At 42.5% G+C, this 18,740-nt stretch overlaps 1 protein-coding gene across 6 annotated transcripts in view; it reads left to right on the top strand.

Annotated features, from left to right (window-relative positions):
• The window catches only part of LOC140191232 (dedicator of cytokinesis protein 7-like), a 216,037-nt gene that overhangs the window by 183,549 nt on the left and 13,748 nt on the right, over positions 1-18,740 (top strand). For 5 of the 6 annotated variants that reach the window (XM_072248433.1, XM_072248432.1, XM_072248431.1 and 2 more), the window contains 4 exons: positions 1,804-1,929; positions 4,260-4,349; positions 10,846-11,082; positions 17,258-17,401. In XM_072248433.1, the coding sequence (XP_072104534.1) occupies positions 1,804-1,929; positions 4,260-4,349; positions 10,846-11,082; positions 17,258-17,401 (597 nt within the window). Of the gene's footprint in view, positions 1-1,794; positions 1,930-4,259; positions 4,350-10,845; positions 11,083-17,257; positions 17,402-18,740 lie in introns of all 6 variants that reach the window. The other variant, XM_072248429.1, reaches the window with a different exon arrangement.

Raw genomic sequence — 18,740 nt, 5'->3', positions numbered from 1 at the left:
AGAATCTTATCCAAAAAGGTTACTGGCTGTAGTAGCTGCATTCAACTAAGTAGGTGGTTCAACTAAATACTGAGTAAAGAGGGATGAATATTTTTGAACTGCTGACATGTCAGTTTTTGAATTTACAATTTTCTCTGTTTTTTGGCTCTACAATGGAAAAAAAGAAGCATAGGATTCACAAATAGAAATTCTCAGTTAAATTCAAAGGTTCATTTTATTGTCAAGGTATATATGCAGAATACAACTGAAATTTGTCTAATTTTGATCAAAATGAGTTGCAATACCCATTTATGTGAACAAAAGGGTGGGGAGTGAATACTTTTACAAAGCACTGTATCTCACACTTCATATTTGAAACTGAATTTCACTTCACATTCTTGTCGTAGATTTGCCTATGAATGTAAAGTAGGGCATAGTTAACCTTCAAAGATACAACCTAATGACACCATAGGCATTTTAAATTGAAGTACAGATCAGAATCAAAACCAGAGGTGGGTGACTAATTCATTAAGCTGCATTGAGGTCAATTCCTTTAGCACTTCTTATGGGCAAGGAAGAGAATCAAGGATCAACTTGATTCGCCATATACGTTTACATGTACTAGGAATTTACTGTGCACTGTTGGTCAGGGGCCGACATGCAACAAAAAATAACATTTAACAATAATAAAGACTAAAGAATTATATAAAAAATAAAAGTTGGAGGTTAAAGGACAGATATAGAATAAAATGTGCATAAATACATAAAGGCTTGCTTGTACTTACAACATATACAGTATTATAAAAGCAGGAGAAGTTCAGTCCTGATTTCAAAGGGAAACTTACTGTCAATCCCAGAGCACACAGGATCTACCATCACAACACCCACTGACTGCGAGAACTGTTCCTATAGCACCTGAGCTGTGGCCTCTTGGGGCTGTTTCTCACTGCTGATCAATTTTACCAGCTTCCAGGTAGAATTTTCATCAAAGTTATTCAACTGAAACCTTGCCTTTCAAATTGGACAGGACGCCACCTCCCTAGCCCACTCTCTACCTTTTAGCTTCCATGTTCAATCTTAGTGTGTGGCTTCAAACAGGACTGCCCTGCCTTTTTCTTTCAACTTCTACCACAACTCAATTTTATCTCAATTCCATTAATCCTTCATGGGATAAAAATATTTTTGTGCATTCCCTGTATGTGATTTGACCTCACCTTGCCATGTCTTGGTATTCTAAATAGGTGGTATGAGCTACTGATATTTTTCTTGTAGCTTCCTTGGTGTGGTGTCTATTTATGTCAAAAATTATTTTCCATAGAGTGAAATGAGTGACCTACCTCACCCTTGATGCCTTCAGTCTCAGTGCTAGATACCAGACATTATAAAACAGCTCCAGGTTTGGTGAAATTGGGAAAGATCTCACAGGCTGGTATGGGAAATTCAAAAATACCATACTGTCATTAGGTGACACCCTTCTGAAGGAGAAGAGTTATGTGAATGATTTGATGCATGCACCAGTTAATCTGAGATGAGAATATTTCAACAAAGATGGATAAACTTAATGGTGTCCTTCAAAAAATGTCAGAGATGTAATCAAAAATTATACCTTAATGATAAATTGCTACCTGTATTCAGTTTTGCACTGATTTTGTATAAGTATATTATGCTGAACTATTCAATCCAGGGATGTTCTTTTATAAACCACTTTACTTTTTAACTAACCATTTTAAAATAAAAGGGTATTTGAGGTTGGGTGGAAGATCAAATGAGTTGCTGCTGCATTTGTTAACGCTCTTTCCTGAAACATTTCCGCAGAATTCAAAGAGGATGTTTGGGACTTATTTCCGAGTGGGATTCTATGGGTGTAAATTTGGAGATTTGGACGAACAGGAGTTTGTCTATAAGGAGCCCTCAATCACCAAGTTGGCAGAGATTTCATATCGTCTTGAGGTAAGTCAGTTTGCCAGCTCTCAAGAATCAGAGTTAGGTGCATTTCCTTTTCTTAAGGATGTGGGCTTGCGTGTACAGCTTTCAAATTTGGAGCACTTGGAGGTGTAGAAATCAGAAGAGAAGGTAGTAGTAGACTTGAAGATGTACAGTGCCTATAGAAAGTATTCACACCCACTCCCGCTTTGGAAGTTTTCATGTTTTATAACATTGAATCACATTGGATTTAATTTGGCTTTATTTGACACTGATCAACAGAAAAAGACAAAGTGATGACAGATCTCTACAAGTGAGATCTAAATTAATTACAAATATAAAACACTAATTAATAGATTGCAGAAGTATTCACTCCCTTTAATACAACAACTAAATTGTCACTGGTGGAGTCAATTGGTTTTAGAAGTCACGTAATTAGTTAAATGAAGGTATTTCAATTGATTGTAGTAAAAATACATCTGTATCTGGAAGATCCAACTGCTGGTGAGTCAATATTGTGGCTAAAACTACACCATGAAGATAAAAGAACTCTCTAAGCAACTCCATGAAAAGGTTATTGAAAAGCACAAGTCAGGAGATGGATACAAGAAAATTTCCAAGTTACTGAATATCCCTTGGAGTACAGTTAAGTCAATCATCAAGAAATGGAAAGAAAATGGCACAGCTGTAGACCTGCCTAGAGCAGGCTGTCTTCAAAAACTGAGTGACCATGCGAGAAGGAGACTAGTGAAGAAGGCCACTAAGAGACCCATGACAACTCTGGAGGAGTTACAAGCTTCAGCGGCTGCGATAGGAGAGACTGTGTGTACAACAACTATTGCCCAGGTATTTCACCAGGCACAGCTTTATGGGAGAGTGGCAAAGAGAGAACCACTGTTGAAAATAAACTCACATGAAAGTTTCTAGGAAGGATACAAGAACAGGCAGAAGCATATGGGAGACTGAAGTTAGCTGGAAGAATGTTCTATGGTCTGAATGATCCAAAATTGAGCTTTTTGACCATCAGACTATGTGCTCAGGCTGAAGCCAAGCACTACACATCATCAAAAGCACACTATCCCTACCATGAGCCATGCTGGTGGCTGCATCACAGCAGCAGGCCCTGGAAGGATTGTGAATGCAGAGGGTAAAATGAATACAGCAAAATACAAGGAAAGCCTGATGCAGTCTGCAAGAGAACTGCTATTTGGGAGACTATTTGTTTTGTAGCAAGACAATGACCCCAAGCATAAAACCAAAGCTACACAGGAATGGCTTAAAAACAACAAAGTTAATGTCCTGGAGTGGCCAAGTCAGAGTCCAGACTTCAATCCAATTGAGAATTTGTGGCTGGAAATGTCACGATCCCCATGCAATCTGACTGAGCTTGAGCAGTTTTGTAAAGAAGAAAGGGGGAAAAGTTGCAGTCTCCAGATGTACAAACCTGGTAGAGACCTAGCCACACAGACTCGAGGCTGTAATTGCTGCCAAGGGTGTATCTACTAACTACTGACTTGAAGGGGGTGAGTAATTATGCAAACAATTATTTTATGTTTAATAACTGTAATAAATTTAGACTAATTTGTAGAAATTTATTTTCACTTTGACTTGAAAGAGTCTTATTTGTTGATCAGTGTCAAAAAAGCTAAATTAAATCCACTGTGATTCAACATTATAAAACAATAAAACATGAAAACTAGCAAGGGGGGGTGAATACTTCTTATAGGCACTGTATGGTGAAATGGGCAGATAGGTGTCAGATGAATCTTGATGATAAGAAATGCAAAGTGTTCCATTTTGCTGGAAGAATGGGAAGAGACAAGGTAAATTAGAGTGCAAAAATTCTAAAAAGGCTACAAGACCAAAGACCTAAGGATATTTGTACATCACTTGAAAGTTTCTAGGAAGGATACAAGAATAAGCAGAAGAAATTTGTGGAAATAATGTTTTGATGGAGTACTTTAGTAATGTGGATAGACTGGAGAAGCTGAGACATGGGGTTGTTGTCTTGGAAGTAAAGAGGTTACAGGGGTGTCCGATAGAAATGTTTAAATTCAGGGAAGGATAGAGAAAGGGTGGGGGGGAGGGGGGGAGAGGGTGAGAGAGAGAGACAGACAGACACCCATTGGTAAAGAGTTTATAGAGAATAATATTATTGGCAAGAGAAGCAACAGAGACATGATGAGAAAACTTTTATACAACAAGTCCTTGAGCACACTAGAGGCAGAGTAAAACATGAGATTCAAAGGAACTAGATGAAAGTAGGGAATTTTCACAGTTATGGGTGCTGTGATTAAATGGGATTCTATATTGTGTTCTTGTTCCCTCTAAATTTATACTGTTCTGTATTGTGATAGGAGTTCTATCGGGATCGGTTTGGGGAAGAGGCTGCTGAGATTATCAAAGATTCTAATCCAGTCGACAAAGCTAAACTGGATCCTAACAAGGTAACAGTAACTTAGAAGGTAAATATACCGACCACGAAAATGTGAATAGTTAATACCAAAGTATTTTACCCAGGTTAACAACTTAGTTCACCTTAAATAGGCAAGGAAAAGACGGATACGTTTGGCACAGTGTATCCTTCTATGTACATGGAAGGATACAGAGATAATGTGGGCAAATGAGATTAGTGTCGGTAGGCAGAACAGTCACCGAACAAACTGTAGAACATAGAACACTATAGCACAGTACAAGGCCTTCAGCCCACTATGTTGTGCTGATCTTGTAACCTACTCTTAAGATCAATCTCAATATGCCCAACTAAGAATTTCTTAAATGTCCCTCATGTATGCTCCAACCGCCATCTAGGGTAGCACATTCCACGCACCCACCACCCTCAGTGGGCGAAGAAGAACTACTTACCTCTTGCAACCCCCTTATACCTTCCTCCAATCACCTTAAAATTATGCCCCCTCATATCGGCCTTTTCCACACTGGAGAAAAGTTCTTTGGCTGTTGCTCGATCTAAGCCTCTTATTGTCTTGGACACCTTTCTGTGCAGCCATTCAGCACAGAAAGGTGTCCAAGACAATAAAAGGCTTAGATCGAGCAATAGCCAGAGAACTTTTCTCAAACTCAAGCAGGATTTGAGCAGTTATTACTCAGGTAGTCTGGTTGAAAATTTTTTTGCAACACTATCACCATTAGCCACATCCAAAACAAAGGTACCTTGGTAAGCTCCTGCCTTAATGCAACCACGTGCTCTTATTGCATTAATAGTCCCGTGGGTGTAGCAATCTGAGATTTTCCACGCTTGTCACTTTCTGTGAAAGTGGTCATTCTGTAACAAAACAAGCATTGTGCAATGGACAGGAGATGTGCTCAGCTGTAAAATTGAAGCCTGACCTGAATGAAGTTGAAACATGGAAAACTGAGCCGAAGTCAACTACTATTTTGATGCCCAAACATAGCACATCTTTAGGTCTTGTTGGGCACAGATTACATAACTAGGTTCTATGGTTGACCTGTATAATTAAAAATTAAGATTAGTTTTATTTGTCACGTGTACTGTACATTAAGACATAGAATGAAATACAAAGATGTGCTGGGGGACAGCCCACAAGCGTAGCCATGCTTCCAATGCACATCCACAACTTGATAACCCCAACCCATACGTCTTTGGAATGTGGGAGGAAACGGGAGCAACTGGAGGAAACCTACATAGTCACAGGGAGAACAGGCAAGAATTGAACCCTAATCACTGGTGCTGTGAGGCATTGCACAAGCTGTTATGCTATCATGCCGTCCTGGAGACCACATTGAAGTTATTCAGTCTTATTTTAAGTTAAAATAGAACTTTTTGGCCGCAATGAGCAAAGGTATGTTTGGAGAAAAAAGGGTGCAGAATTTCATGAAAAGAACACCTCTCCAACTGTTAAGCACGGGGGTGGATCGATCATGCTTTGGGCTTGTGTTTCAGCCAGTGGCACGGGGAACATTTCACTGGTAGAGGGAAGAATGAATTCAATTAAATACCAGCAAATTCTGGAAGCAAACATCACACGGTCTGTAAAAAAGCTGAAGATGAAAAGAGGATGGCTTCTACAACAGGATAATGATCCTAAACACACCTCAAAATCCACAATGGACTACCTCAAGAGGCGCAAGCTGAAGGTTTTGCCATGACCCTTACAGTCCCTTGACCAAAGCATCTTCAAAAATCTGTGGATAGACCTCAGAAGAGCAGCGCATGCAGGACGGCCCAAGAATCTCACAGAACTAGAAGCCTTTTGCAAGGAGGAATTGGCGAAAATCCCCCAAACAAGAATTGAAAGACTCTTAGCTGGCTACAGAAAGCATTTACAAGCTGTGATAATTGCCAAAGGGGGTTGTTACTAAGTACTGACTATGCAGGGTGCCCAAACTTTTGCTTCAAGGCCCTTTTCCTTTTTTGTTATTTTGAAACTGTAAAAGATGGAAATAAAAAAGTAATCTTGCTTAAAAGATTAAAGAAATGTGTCATCTTTAACTTTATGTCTTTTGGAAACCAGGTCACCTTTTACTCGCTTAGCTCTTCACAGTAACAAACTTTTGCATACCACTGTATATGTCAGAAACAAAGTGTAAAATGGTGGAGGAACTCCACAGGCCAGATAGTATCTATGGAAGGAAAAGGACAGTCAATGTTTCAAATCGAGATGAAATGTCTTGACTGAAAACTTTGACTGTCCATCTCCCTCCATAGATCAGAATTGGGTTTAATATCACCAATATATGTTGTGAAATTTGTTGTTTTGCAGCAGCAGTATAGTGCAAAACATTAAAAAATACTGTACATTATAATAAGAAACATTTAAAAATTAAATTTAAGTAGCGCAAGAACAGAGCGAAATAGTGAGGTAGTGTACATAGGTTCATTTTCCATTCAGAAATCTGATGGTGAAGGGGAAGAAGCTGTTTCCAAAATGTTGTGTGTGTATCTTCGGGCTCTTGTACCTCTTCTCGATTGCAGTAATGAGAAGGGAGCATGTCCTGGGTGACAGGGATCCTTAATTATAGATGCTGCCTGACCTGCTGAGTTCTCCAGTGTTTTATGTATCACTCCAGATTTTGGCATCTACAGTTTCTTCTGTCTCCAATTATATTTCAGGCTTTGATCTGGGCCATGCCTGCTGTGAACCCTTTCTGATAAAGTGAATTGAACCCATATGAAAAAGATGTGTGATATCGAATGTAGAAATCTTTAATTGACATTTAAATGACAAAATATCCAAATGAGAGAATAATCAGTAGCACTCCATACAAAAAGGGAAGTTCATCCATTATATGTCTAATGGTACCCGTAGACAATGAAGAATAACGTATTTAAAAAGCCCTTTAGCAGGACACCACACAGCAGCTGTTGTAGAAGGGTAAAAGGTGTGGAAGAAGGGCAGTGGTAACAAGCTAAACAAGAACTGCTTTGAAGGCAAGAATTGGTGAGAAGTGGGTCATGGTGCTCAGTAGGATTCTGTTCTGGGGCCACTGCTTGTCAACCAGAGTTTACAAAAGTTGCAGTGTGTTGTTGCAAAAACTGAGGAGGTTCACAGATGAAGCTCTCAGTGCACTTGTGTGCTCCACACCTCATGAAGAATGTTAAGACAGTAGAGGGGATACACTGCAGAAGAGACATGACTGGAGGTATTTAGTATGAGGATTTGATTACAGGAATAAGGAAATTAGACTGCAGTTATAAACTGCCTTGACAAGGCCACAACAGGAGTACTGTGAACACGAGGATATCTGCAGATGCTGGAAATTCAAGCAACACACACAAAATGCTGGTGGAACACAGCAGGCCAGGCTGCATCTATAGGAAGAGGTACTGTCGACATTTCGGGCCGAGACCCTTCGTCAGGACTAACTGAAAGAAAAGATAGTAAGAGATTTGAAAGTGGGAGGGGGAGGGGGAGATCTGAAATGATAGGAGAAGACAGGAGGAGGAGGGGTGGAGCTAAGAGCTGGACAGTTGATTGGCGAGAAGATACAAGGCTGGAGAAGGGAGAGGATCATGGGACGGGAGGCCTAGGGAGAAAGAAAAGAGGAGGGGAGCATCAGAGGAAGATATAGTGAGAGGGACAGAGGGAGAAAAAAGAGAGAAAGGGGAAAAATTAATAATAATAAATAAATAAGGGATGAGGTAAGAAGGAGAGGAGGGGCATTAATGGAAGTTAGAGAAGTCGATGTTCGTGCCATCAGGTTGGAGACTACCCAGACGGAATATAAGGTGGTGTTTCTCCAACCTGAGTATGGCTTCATCTTGACAGTAGAGGAGGCCATGGATAGACATATCAGAATGGGAATGGGATGTGGAATTGAAATATGTGGCCACTGGGAGATCCTGCTTTCTCTGGCGGACAGAGCGAAGGTGTTCAGCAAAGCGATCTCCTGGTCTGCGTCGGGTCTCACCAATATATAGAAGGCTGCACCGGACACAGTATATCACACCAGCCGACTCACAGGTGAAGTGTTGCCTCACCTGGAAGGACTGTCTGGGGCCCTGAATGGTGGTGAGGGAGGAAGTGTAAGGGCATGTGTAGCTCTTGTTCTGCTTACAAGGATAAGTGCCAGGAGGGAGATCGGTGGGAAGGGATGGGGGGGGACGAATGGCCAAGGGAGTTGCGTAGGGAGCAATCCCTGCGGAAAGCAGAAAGGGGGGAGGAAGGGAAAGATGTGCTTGGTTGTGGGATCCCGTTGGAGGTGGCGGAAGTTACGGAGAATTATATGTTGGACCCAGAGGCTGATGGGGTGGTAGGTGAGGACAAGGGGAACCCTATCCCTAGTGGGGTGGCGGGAGAATGGGGTGAGAGCAGATGTGTATGAAATGAGAGAGATGCGTTTGAGAGCAGAGTTGATGATGGAGGAAGGGAAGACCCTTTCTTTAAAAAAGGAAAACATCTCCCTCATCCTGGAATGAAAAGCTTCTCTCAGGATGAGGCTTTTCATTCCAGGATGGAATGTCTTCCTTTTTTTAAAGAAAGGGGCTTCCCTTCCTCCACATTCAACTCTGTTCTCAAACACATCTCTCCCATTTCACGCACATCTGCTCTCAGAGATTGTTTTCCCTGGCTAAGGAATCAAGAAGCAAGAGTGAGATTAACAGGGTAGTGTGTTTCAGACTAAGGTGAGGAGAAAATTTCTTAATTCAGCAGAAGAATCAGTGGAATTCTTCAACCCAGAAGCCTATGGAGGCTCAGTCATTGAGTTCATTAAGAACCAAGGTCATCATATTATTCCATATCAAGCAAATTGAGGGACATGCATTTAGTGCTACAAACTGGTGCCGAGAAGATCAACTGCGCTATCGATAAATGGCAGAGCAGATTTGAGAGACGAATTAGAGCAGGTCAGTGAGCACTATGGAGGAGTTGGGCTGAAGGGCCTGTTTCCATGTTATATTACTCTACGGATGGCCTCCTCCTGCTCTGATTCTGTTCTTGTGAAGGAATGGATGGAACAGGTAGTTGATGAGCTGAAATAGATAGATAATGAAATGCAGGAGACTTCGGAAACAGGGAAAGAACATTGAGAGACTGTGGCATTCGCAGCCAGGACTACTAGCATGAACAGAGATGGAAAGTGGAAGAATATGATGAGGGAACCTATGGTGATGCTCATCTGAAGCACAGACACAAATTACTAAGCTTGATTCAACTTGGTTTAAATTTTATAATTCCCTCATCTTCATCAGAATCAGGGATCAGGTTTATTATTATCAGTGACCTAATTTGTCAAATTGATTATTATGATTATGAAGACACGCAGTCCTCTTTTATTGTCATTTAGTAATGCATGCATTAAGAAATGATACAATATTTCCTCCGGTGTGATATCACAAAACACAGGACAGGCCAAGACTGAAAAAACTAACAAAACCACATAATTATAACATATAGTTATAACAGTGCAACAATAGCATAACTTGATGAAGAACAGTTCATGAGCACAGTAAAAAGTTCAAAGTCTCTCGAATGTCCCACATCTCACGCAGACATGAGAAGGAAGAAAACACTCCCTGACATGCCCAACCACAGTCTGACTCTGAGTCGTCTGAAAACTTCGAGCCTCTGATCAGCCTCTGACACCAAGTACCGAGCACCATCTCTATCCAAACGATTCGACCTCAATCTCGGTCGCCAGCAGCAGGCAAAGCTGGGGATTTTGAGGCCTTCCCTCCAGAAGATTCTCGATCACACAGTGAACAACAACAGCGCACTGGTGTTTCAGAAGTTTCTCCAGATGTTCCTCTGTGCTTTCACGTATGTCTCCATCAAATCAGAAATTTGTTGTTTTGCAGCAGCAGTACTGTGCAATGCGTAAAGATTTACTGTAAGTTAGAATAATAAATATGAAAAATAAATAATGCAAAAAGAACCCAAAAGATGAGATAGTGTTCATGGTTCATTCAGAAATCTGATGACAGAGTGGAAGAAGCTGTTCCTAAAACTTTTAAGTGTGTGCCTTCAGACTCCTGTACCTCCTCTCTGATGGTAGCAACGAGAAGAGGGCATGCCCTGGATGGTGAGGGACCTTAATGATGGTTGCTGCCTCCTTGAGGCATTGCTTATTGAAGGTGTCCTTGATGGTGGGGAGGCTAATGCCCATGATGGAGCTGGCTGAGTTTATAACCGTCTGCTGCTTTTTCCAATCCTGTGTGCCTCCATACCATTGGTGATGCAACCAGTCAGAATGCTCTCCATGGTACACCTGTAGAAATTTGCTTGAGTCTTTGATGACACACCAAATCTCCTCAAACTTCTAATGAAATATAGCCAGTCGTGTGCCACCTTTGTAATTACGTCAATTGGCCCCAGGATAGATCTTCAGAGATGTTGACACCCAAAGACTTGAATCTGCTCACCCTTTCCACTGCAGAACCGTTGTGTTTTCCCTCTACTTCCCTTCCTTCATTTTAACCTGTTAAATTTGTAAGCATTAGAAAGTGTCCATTTTTCTTTCCAGGCATACATACAGATCACATACGTTGAGCCATTCTTTGACACCTATGAAATGAAAGACCGCATCACATACTTTGACAAGAATTATAACCTGCGCTGCTTCATGTACTGCACACCCTTTACATTGGATGGCCGTGCTCACGGAGACCTGCATGAACAATACAAACGAAAGACGATTCTCACAACTTCACATGCCTTCCCCTACATCAAAACCAGGATCAATGTCATTAACAAGGAAGAGGTAAGAGTCTTTTTCAAGAAGGATTTCAGTTACAACTCTGAATAGTTTGCAGTATTATCTCATCTTTGGGTTGGTAATCTTGTAAGGATCTTGAAGCATGTTATTCAATAATTGTAAGACCAGGTTCTCAGTTATATCCAGTGATGTCATGTTATAATTCTAAAATGAGCAAGGTAAAACAAAATCTCCATAAGCTAACAATGCCTTTTCATTGAACATTAACCTACATATTGATGGCAGTTTTCTTAACTGTGTTTGGAAATTGCCTCTTTTTTTTTACATATTTGCTTACTGCCTATCCTTAATAGCCCTTGGGAAGATGGTGTTGGATCATCTGAGTTGGGTGATCAGCCATGATCATACTGAATGGTGGTGCAGGCTCGAAGGGCCGAATGGCCTACTCCTGCACCTATTTTCTATGTTTCTACCCTTTCGAACTGTTACAATCGTTCTTAAAAATGCATCAATAAAGGATCGTAAGTTCCAGAAATTAATGAATAGCTTTATTTGCTACTTGTACATCGACACATAGCGAAATGTGTCATTTGTATCAATGACCAACACAGTCCAAGGATGTTCTGGGGGCAGCCCACAAGTGCTGCCATGCTTCCGGCTCCAACAGAGCTTGTGCACAACTTACCCAAACCAAGCCTTAGGTACGTGGGAGGAAACAGGAACACATGGAGGAAACCCACATAGTCACAGGGAGAATGTACAAGCTCCTTATATACAGATGCAAGAATTGAACCCAGATCGGTGGCGCTAGCCGCTACATTACCGTACTTCTCCAATTGGTCTCAGCAATACTGACAGACGTGCTATATGTGAGACTTGAAGAGAGATTGCAGGAGATGGCATTCCCGTGCACCTGCATGTCATCCTTTTTCATGGTTGAGGTCGTGGGTTTGGGATGTTCTATAGAATTATCAAGATTGGGAACTACTGTGAATTTTGTAGATGGCACACATCGCAGCCAGTGTTGGAAGGACTGAAAATGATGAGATACCAAACAAGTCAACTTACTTAACCCTGCCCGATTCAAAGCACATTTATTATCAAAGAATGTATAAACTATACACTGTGAAGCTTGTGTGCTTACAGGCAGCCACAAAACAAGAAACTCGAATAACCCAATAAAAAAGGCCAAAAACCACTGCTCAGAAAAAGGGAGAGAGGAAAAAAAAACACATACACATCATGTAAACAATAGAAGCAAACCAACAGCATCACGAACCAGACAGAGTCCCAGATCAGCTCCTGAAGCATCCAGAGTAGGCCCAAAGCCTCTCCCCAGTTTATCACTCCAGTGGGGCAGAAACACTCAGCCTCGGCACCTCAAAGAAAGGAATAAACATTCGTGGAAGAGTTAGCAAAATCAGCCCGGCCCTAACCTCTGTACCTGACACTCTGCTTCCAGTGGATTCGGACCGATGTTTCAATTTCCCAAGCACTGAGTAGTGTCACATTTTAGGACCTGGATCCCGGAGCCCCGATACGCTTGCGCTGCTCAGCCCAAAGCCATTCTCGATCTCGTCCAATTGGCATGGCACATAGTGCGATCCAACCTCTCACCTGGTGGGTAAGCATCAAAACTCTTCTCCATCGACTTCTCTCCAAGTCGCTGACTTCATCTCTGACAGCAATATGAACTCCATCTGCTATCCTGGCTCAAACACGTTTCTTGAGAATAACAGGAGCTGCACTCATTCAGACAAGTAGAGAGTGTTCCACTGCATTCCTGACCTACAGGGTGGTACTGAAGCTTGGGTTTTCTCTGGGTGCTCCGGTTTCCTGCCACATTCCAAAGACAGACAGGTTAGTGTTGATGAGCTGTGCTGATGCCGATAGGAAGGCGACCCTTGCCGGCTACCCCAACACAACCTTGGACTGTGTCAGTCATTGACACAAATGATGCATCTCACTGTATTTTTTGATGTACGTGTAACAAATAAAGCTAATCTCTACCTTGTAGATAATGAAAAGGCTCTGGGACATCATGTGAAATACCTCAGGATATCCAGCCTCTGCCGTGCTCTTGTAGGTGTGGTACTTACATGTCTAAGTCTCTGGTCAGTGGTGCAACTCAAGAACTGATGATGGGCTCTCAGTGATAGTAGTATCACTGAGCATCATGATAGAGACCAAGGAATTGAAGTTGCAGGAATCCGGAGCAACACACAAAACGCTGAAGGAAGTCAGCATCTGTGGAGGGAAATGGACAGTCAGCGTTTCAGGTTGAGGCCCTTCATCTGGACTGAAAGATAGAGAGAAGATGAGTAGTATATGAGAGATGGATGGAAAGGTGGCAAGAGACGGCAGGCAATAGGTGGATCCTGGGGAGGACAGGGATGCTTCCAGGATGCTCCTATGACATGGATGGTGGCAATAGGCAGGCTGAAAAGGGGAGAGTGGGAATAGCACCAGAAGCTGGGATATGATAAATGGAAGTGACAAAGGGATGAAAAGGTAACCAGTATCATTTCTGGAGGTGCACCCTAGTCTCCTTAGTCATCCCGTCATTCCCAGCAGTAATCTTGTGATTATGGAAGGAATTGATTCAACAAATGTGTCTGTCATGATGAAGGGACACAAGAGGGCTAAGAACAGAGGAGAGAAGCCGCAGAGTCGTATAGCATGAAAATAGGCCCTTCAGCCCAGCTGGTCCATACTCACCAAAGTCCCATTTGTCTGTGTTTGGTGCATGTACCTCTAAACCTTTTTATCCATGTGCTTATCCAGGTACCTTTTAACGTACTTGCCTGGCAGCTCATTCCAGTTACTGACCACCTTCTGAGTGAAAAGGTTGCCCCCTCCAGGTTCCTATTAATCTTTCCACTTTCACTTTAAACCTATGACCTATAGTTCCTTGATTCCCCAGTCCTGAAAAAAAGACTATGTGCATTCATCTTACCTATTCCTCTTGTGGTTTTGTACACCTCTGCAAGGTCACCCTCATTCTGCTGGGCTCTAATGTTGTGGAGACTAAGTTATGGAGAATTATGCTCTCCATTACTTCGTCCCTTGTATAGCAAGAATAGCTGACAGTACTTAAGTTAACAGGACTACAAGAAACAATTTATAGTTCACAATCCCAAAAATTGACCAGAAATGTATTATCCTTCGTATCCCTAGAAAACCAAAACTCCAGACATATAAGCTGTGAGGACTTAGAGAGCGAATGGGAGGTGTGTGGGAACTTTGATTGCACAGAGAGCTGTCATTTAAACCACACTTATAAAACAGGCTCCTACTTGTCACAATTTAGAGAAAGTGCCCTCAAAGGGCTTTTCCATTTTGAAAATAAACTGGTTCAGCATATCTGTCTGTAATCTTGAAGGACAAGTACAAAGAAGGGAAGTCAGAGTCATACAGAATGAAAACTGATCCATGCCCACCAGGGAGCTGTGTGTATGAAGCACCTTCAATCATTCCAAAAGACTGAAGTAGGGTAAATACTGAAAGGGTTTTATTCGCAGTAAAATACGACTTCCATGCTGAGTGTCTGCCCCTGGACTGAGGGAGGGGCAAGGCGAAATCACCTTTATTTAGGGGCCTGTGGGAGGAGCCACAGGGGCAGTCAGCAGAGGGGCGTGTCCAGACAGTTAACCCAGTTACAACATATATATGGTTTACCAGATATGAGCAGAGAACTTGTATTGGGATGTTTTCAAGGTTTCCATTTCCTCACTAGTTTGTACCTCATAGTGACTAAAGTTTGTACATCATTTTATTTTTCCACTTGAACCTTTGTTGAAGTAAAACACGTATCACCATCATAATACTGCAAAACTTCCCTTATATCAAAGAGGAAGTTGCAATTCAAGATAGTTTTTGCTTAAAGGCAAGAATTCTCAGCCACAAAGGCTTTACAGTTACAAATCATGACCAGGTGAGTCACCAGCAGATGTTGGCAGAGTGCTGCTGATGGGGAAGACTAACCTGTGTGGACAGATCGTCAGCAGACTGACCATCAGGACAACCATGAGAGTTTGCAAGTGTACGGGGTGTACGTACTGTGTGTGCTGGCTGATGGTCAGTGGCAGTGGTTCAGCAACCGACCCAACTAGAAGCGTCCAGGCGGGCGCCGGGAGGGATGTCCCCTAGATATATACGAGCCAATATAACTGAGCGTTACACAAGTTTTATCCCATGCTAGAAGAGTGATAGATGGAAAAGGCAGGGTATCCAAATATCATTCTTAACATTAAGATTACTGTAATCCATTAGTCCTGTCCATGGACACTGTCTACACTTCTCATTGCCTCAGTAAAGCAGCTAACACGCCAACGGACCTCATGCCCAATACTCTGTCTTCTCTTCCTGCCATCGGGCAGAAGATACGAAAGCCTGAAAGCACCAGGCACAAAAACAGCTTCTATCTCATTGTTATAAAACTTGAAGGGTCCCCTAGCATAACTGACATCAAACTGTACCTCATTATGACCTTGCATATATCTCTTTCTCTGTAAAACTATATTCTGTATTCCATTACTGGTTTTCCCTTGTACTTCCTCAATATACTGATGTGATGAAATGATCTGTAAGGATGGCATACAAACCAGTTTTTCACTGTACTTCAGTATGTGATAATACACCAATTTACCAAGCTCAAGCAAAGGTATTTCACCACAGCGTAAGAAATTCTGCTTTGTTGTCATTTACTAAAATTACTCAGTCAGGAATTCTACAGTGAGGGTTTTAATTTGATTGTTATAAACGTAGATCGGCAGGGGGAGACACTAGTCCTGCAGAGGCTTGTACTGTCTGCCACTAGAAATACCTGTCAAGTTCATAAATACAAGAGATTCTGAAAGTGCTGGAAATTCAGAGTAACACACACAAAATGCTGAAGGAACTCAGCAGGTCAGGCAGCACCTATGGAAAGGAATAGAGTCGACTTCCTGATGAAGGGTTTTTTTTATTTTCAAAATATACTTTATTCAAAAATAAATATATACAATAAACCATTCAATAACTTTTCATCCTTTACATATGTTTCCATTATACTCAGTAAAATATCCGTGTTTGTAGCCACCCGCGTGGCACTCCCGTAGTTCAGCTTAGCATCTCATTGTTGAGGGGTATACTCCTCGCCCACCGACCCCTCCCACTCCCACGGGTGGAGAAACCTATACTGTGGTCCTTCCCCACCGGGCCCTTGCGGTGGCTGCACCAAGTTTCAGTGCGTCCCTCAGCACGTACTCCTGCAGCCGAGAGTGTGCCAGTCGGCAGCATTTTCCCACGGACATCTCCATGTGCTGGTAGATCATCAAGTTTCGGGCTGACCAAAGAGCGTCTTTCACCGAGTTGATTATCTGCCAGCAGCACCGGATGTTGGTCTCCGTGTGCGTCCCCGGGAACAGCCCGTAGATCAGAGAGTCCTCTGTTACGCAGCTGCTGGGGATAAAATGTGACACTAGCCCGTCCATCCTCCTCCACACCCTCTTTGCGAACTGGCAGTGTGCAAAGAGGTGGGTCACAGACTCCTCCTCACTGCAGTCCTCCCGTGGGCAGTGGGGTGCGGGGACGACATTCCGGGCGTACAGGAGGGCTCTGACTGGGAGGGCCCCTCTCACCGCCAGCCAGGCGAGGTCTTGGTGCCTGTTGGTGAGATCTGGCGATGAGGCATTTTGCCAGATGAACTGGACAGTCTGCTCAGGGAACCACCCCACTGTGTCCATCACGTCCTTCTCCTGCAGTGCCTGCAGGACACTTCGTGCCGATCACTGCCTGATGGCCTTGTGGTCAAAGGCGTTCTCCTGGAAGAACTTTGCTACGTGGGACAGGTATGCCGGCAACGACCAGCTGACTGGGGCGTTGCGCGGGAGTGGGGCCAGACCCATCCTTCGTAGCCAGGGCGACAAGTAGAACCTGGGCACATAGTGGTACTTGGTGCCCACATACCTGGGCTCTACACACAACCTGATGCAGCCATATGAAGGGTTTTAGCCCAAAACGACATCTCTTTATCCTCTCCATGGATGCTGCCTGACCGGCTTAGTTCCTCCAGCAATCTTGTGTGTGATACCTGTCAAGGTAAAGGGTTTCCAAAACCTGCACTTGAAGACTGTGGTTGTAATTGAGGATGCATGTGTAAGACATGATTAAAACACCTTTCCAGACGAAGGATGTGATAAATGTTGTTAAATTCCATGTTCTTTTCTCTCATTTTCAGATTATATTAATTCCAATTGAAGTTGCCATCGAGGACATGCAAAAGAAGACCCAGGAGTTGGCTTTTGCCACGCACCAGGATCCGGCTGATGCCAAGATGTTGCAAATGGTCCTTCAGGGAAGTGTGGGAACTACAGTCAACCAGGTAAAGTGTCTGAGTCCATAATACCATAAAACATAAGAGCAGAATTAGGCCATTTGGCCATCAACTCTGTTCTGCCATTCGATCATAGCTGTTTTATTTTCCCTCTCAATCCCATTCTCCTGCCTTCTCCCGGTAACCTGTGGCACCCTTACTAATTAAGTACCTATCAACCTCCACTTTAAAGTGTCCTCCTTACATTTGAGTAAAGTGTTTATCTTCTTGCCTATTGAATGCAAATTCTTTCAGTTGGAATAGACTGTTCTTTTTTTCCCTTTTTTGGATAAAATTCGTGTGCTCATTAACTTCTGGCAGTTTCTGCAGTGTGGCTAACAATGAGTGCTGGAGAGCATTTTTCAGTGGTGAGCAGATCTGTGTTTTCTTGGCACTGTAAACATGTGCTGTAGGTACAACATGCGTATAAAGTGTTTTACATGGAAACTGCCAAATAGCTGAAGGAAACTGCCCTTAGTGTAGTGGCATTTGTTACTCATGCACAGAGCAAGAATGGCAACGGAGCAGGAGGATTAAATGTGTTTATTAAATCACATTAACCTCTGTACATGCTGGGCAGCTTACAGTGCGGGAGCTACAAACTGGGCCCACTGAGATGAAAAACATGCACATTCGAAAGCTCGAGCAAGAAGAAAGGGGCCCTCTGCGTATGGGCAACCCAGTTGATTCATCGTGTAATCATTCGACCGCATCCACACTTGCCACGTTGATGCAGTCCCTTTCTCCTTTTCACAAGTTGGGAATGATCCTTGTAAACCAGTTACTCAACATACATGCCTGAATTCACATATGCCAGCCTCTAAGTATGCATCATCATTCATAAATAATTGCCACGAGCAAATATTATTCCAATGTATTTTCAGTGAGAGTTTATGTCAGGTCCTACTGCAGTATAAATTAGAGATGACATCTGAGAATTGCTGAAACTCCTCAATTTAGAAGCTCCCTGCAGCCATGACCTGGCTGAGTGTGATTTGTGAATGCGGGCTGATGTGAATGGAGGGTTATTTTTTTTTTCTAACTGCTTCATACCATATGCTGGATAGCCATAAAAGTTAGTTGTGGTGATAGCGATAATATTTTTTCATCTGATTATTATCAAACATATATCGAAACAAAAATAGCTCTCAAAGATAAGTACTGACTCAAGGACTTCTGGTTGATGGAAACATGACTGACACTGCCTAAGCCACTCCATGGTGCTACTTTAAGCTACATAAACTGACTACAGAACAATTATTTTACCTAGAAGTTTCTACCAATATGTGGAGTTCCATTATTATAATAATCTCTGCTCTGTATGTTTAATCCTCTTCATGTTTATCTG

This window comes from Mobula birostris, chromosome 32 (assembly GCF_030028105.1).
Source record: "Mobula birostris isolate sMobBir1 chromosome 32, sMobBir1.hap1, whole genome shotgun sequence".
Classification (NCBI taxonomy): domain Eukaryota; kingdom Metazoa; phylum Chordata; class Chondrichthyes; order Myliobatiformes; family Myliobatidae; genus Mobula; species Mobula birostris.
This window is presented reverse-complemented; position numbering and strand designations above follow the sequence as displayed.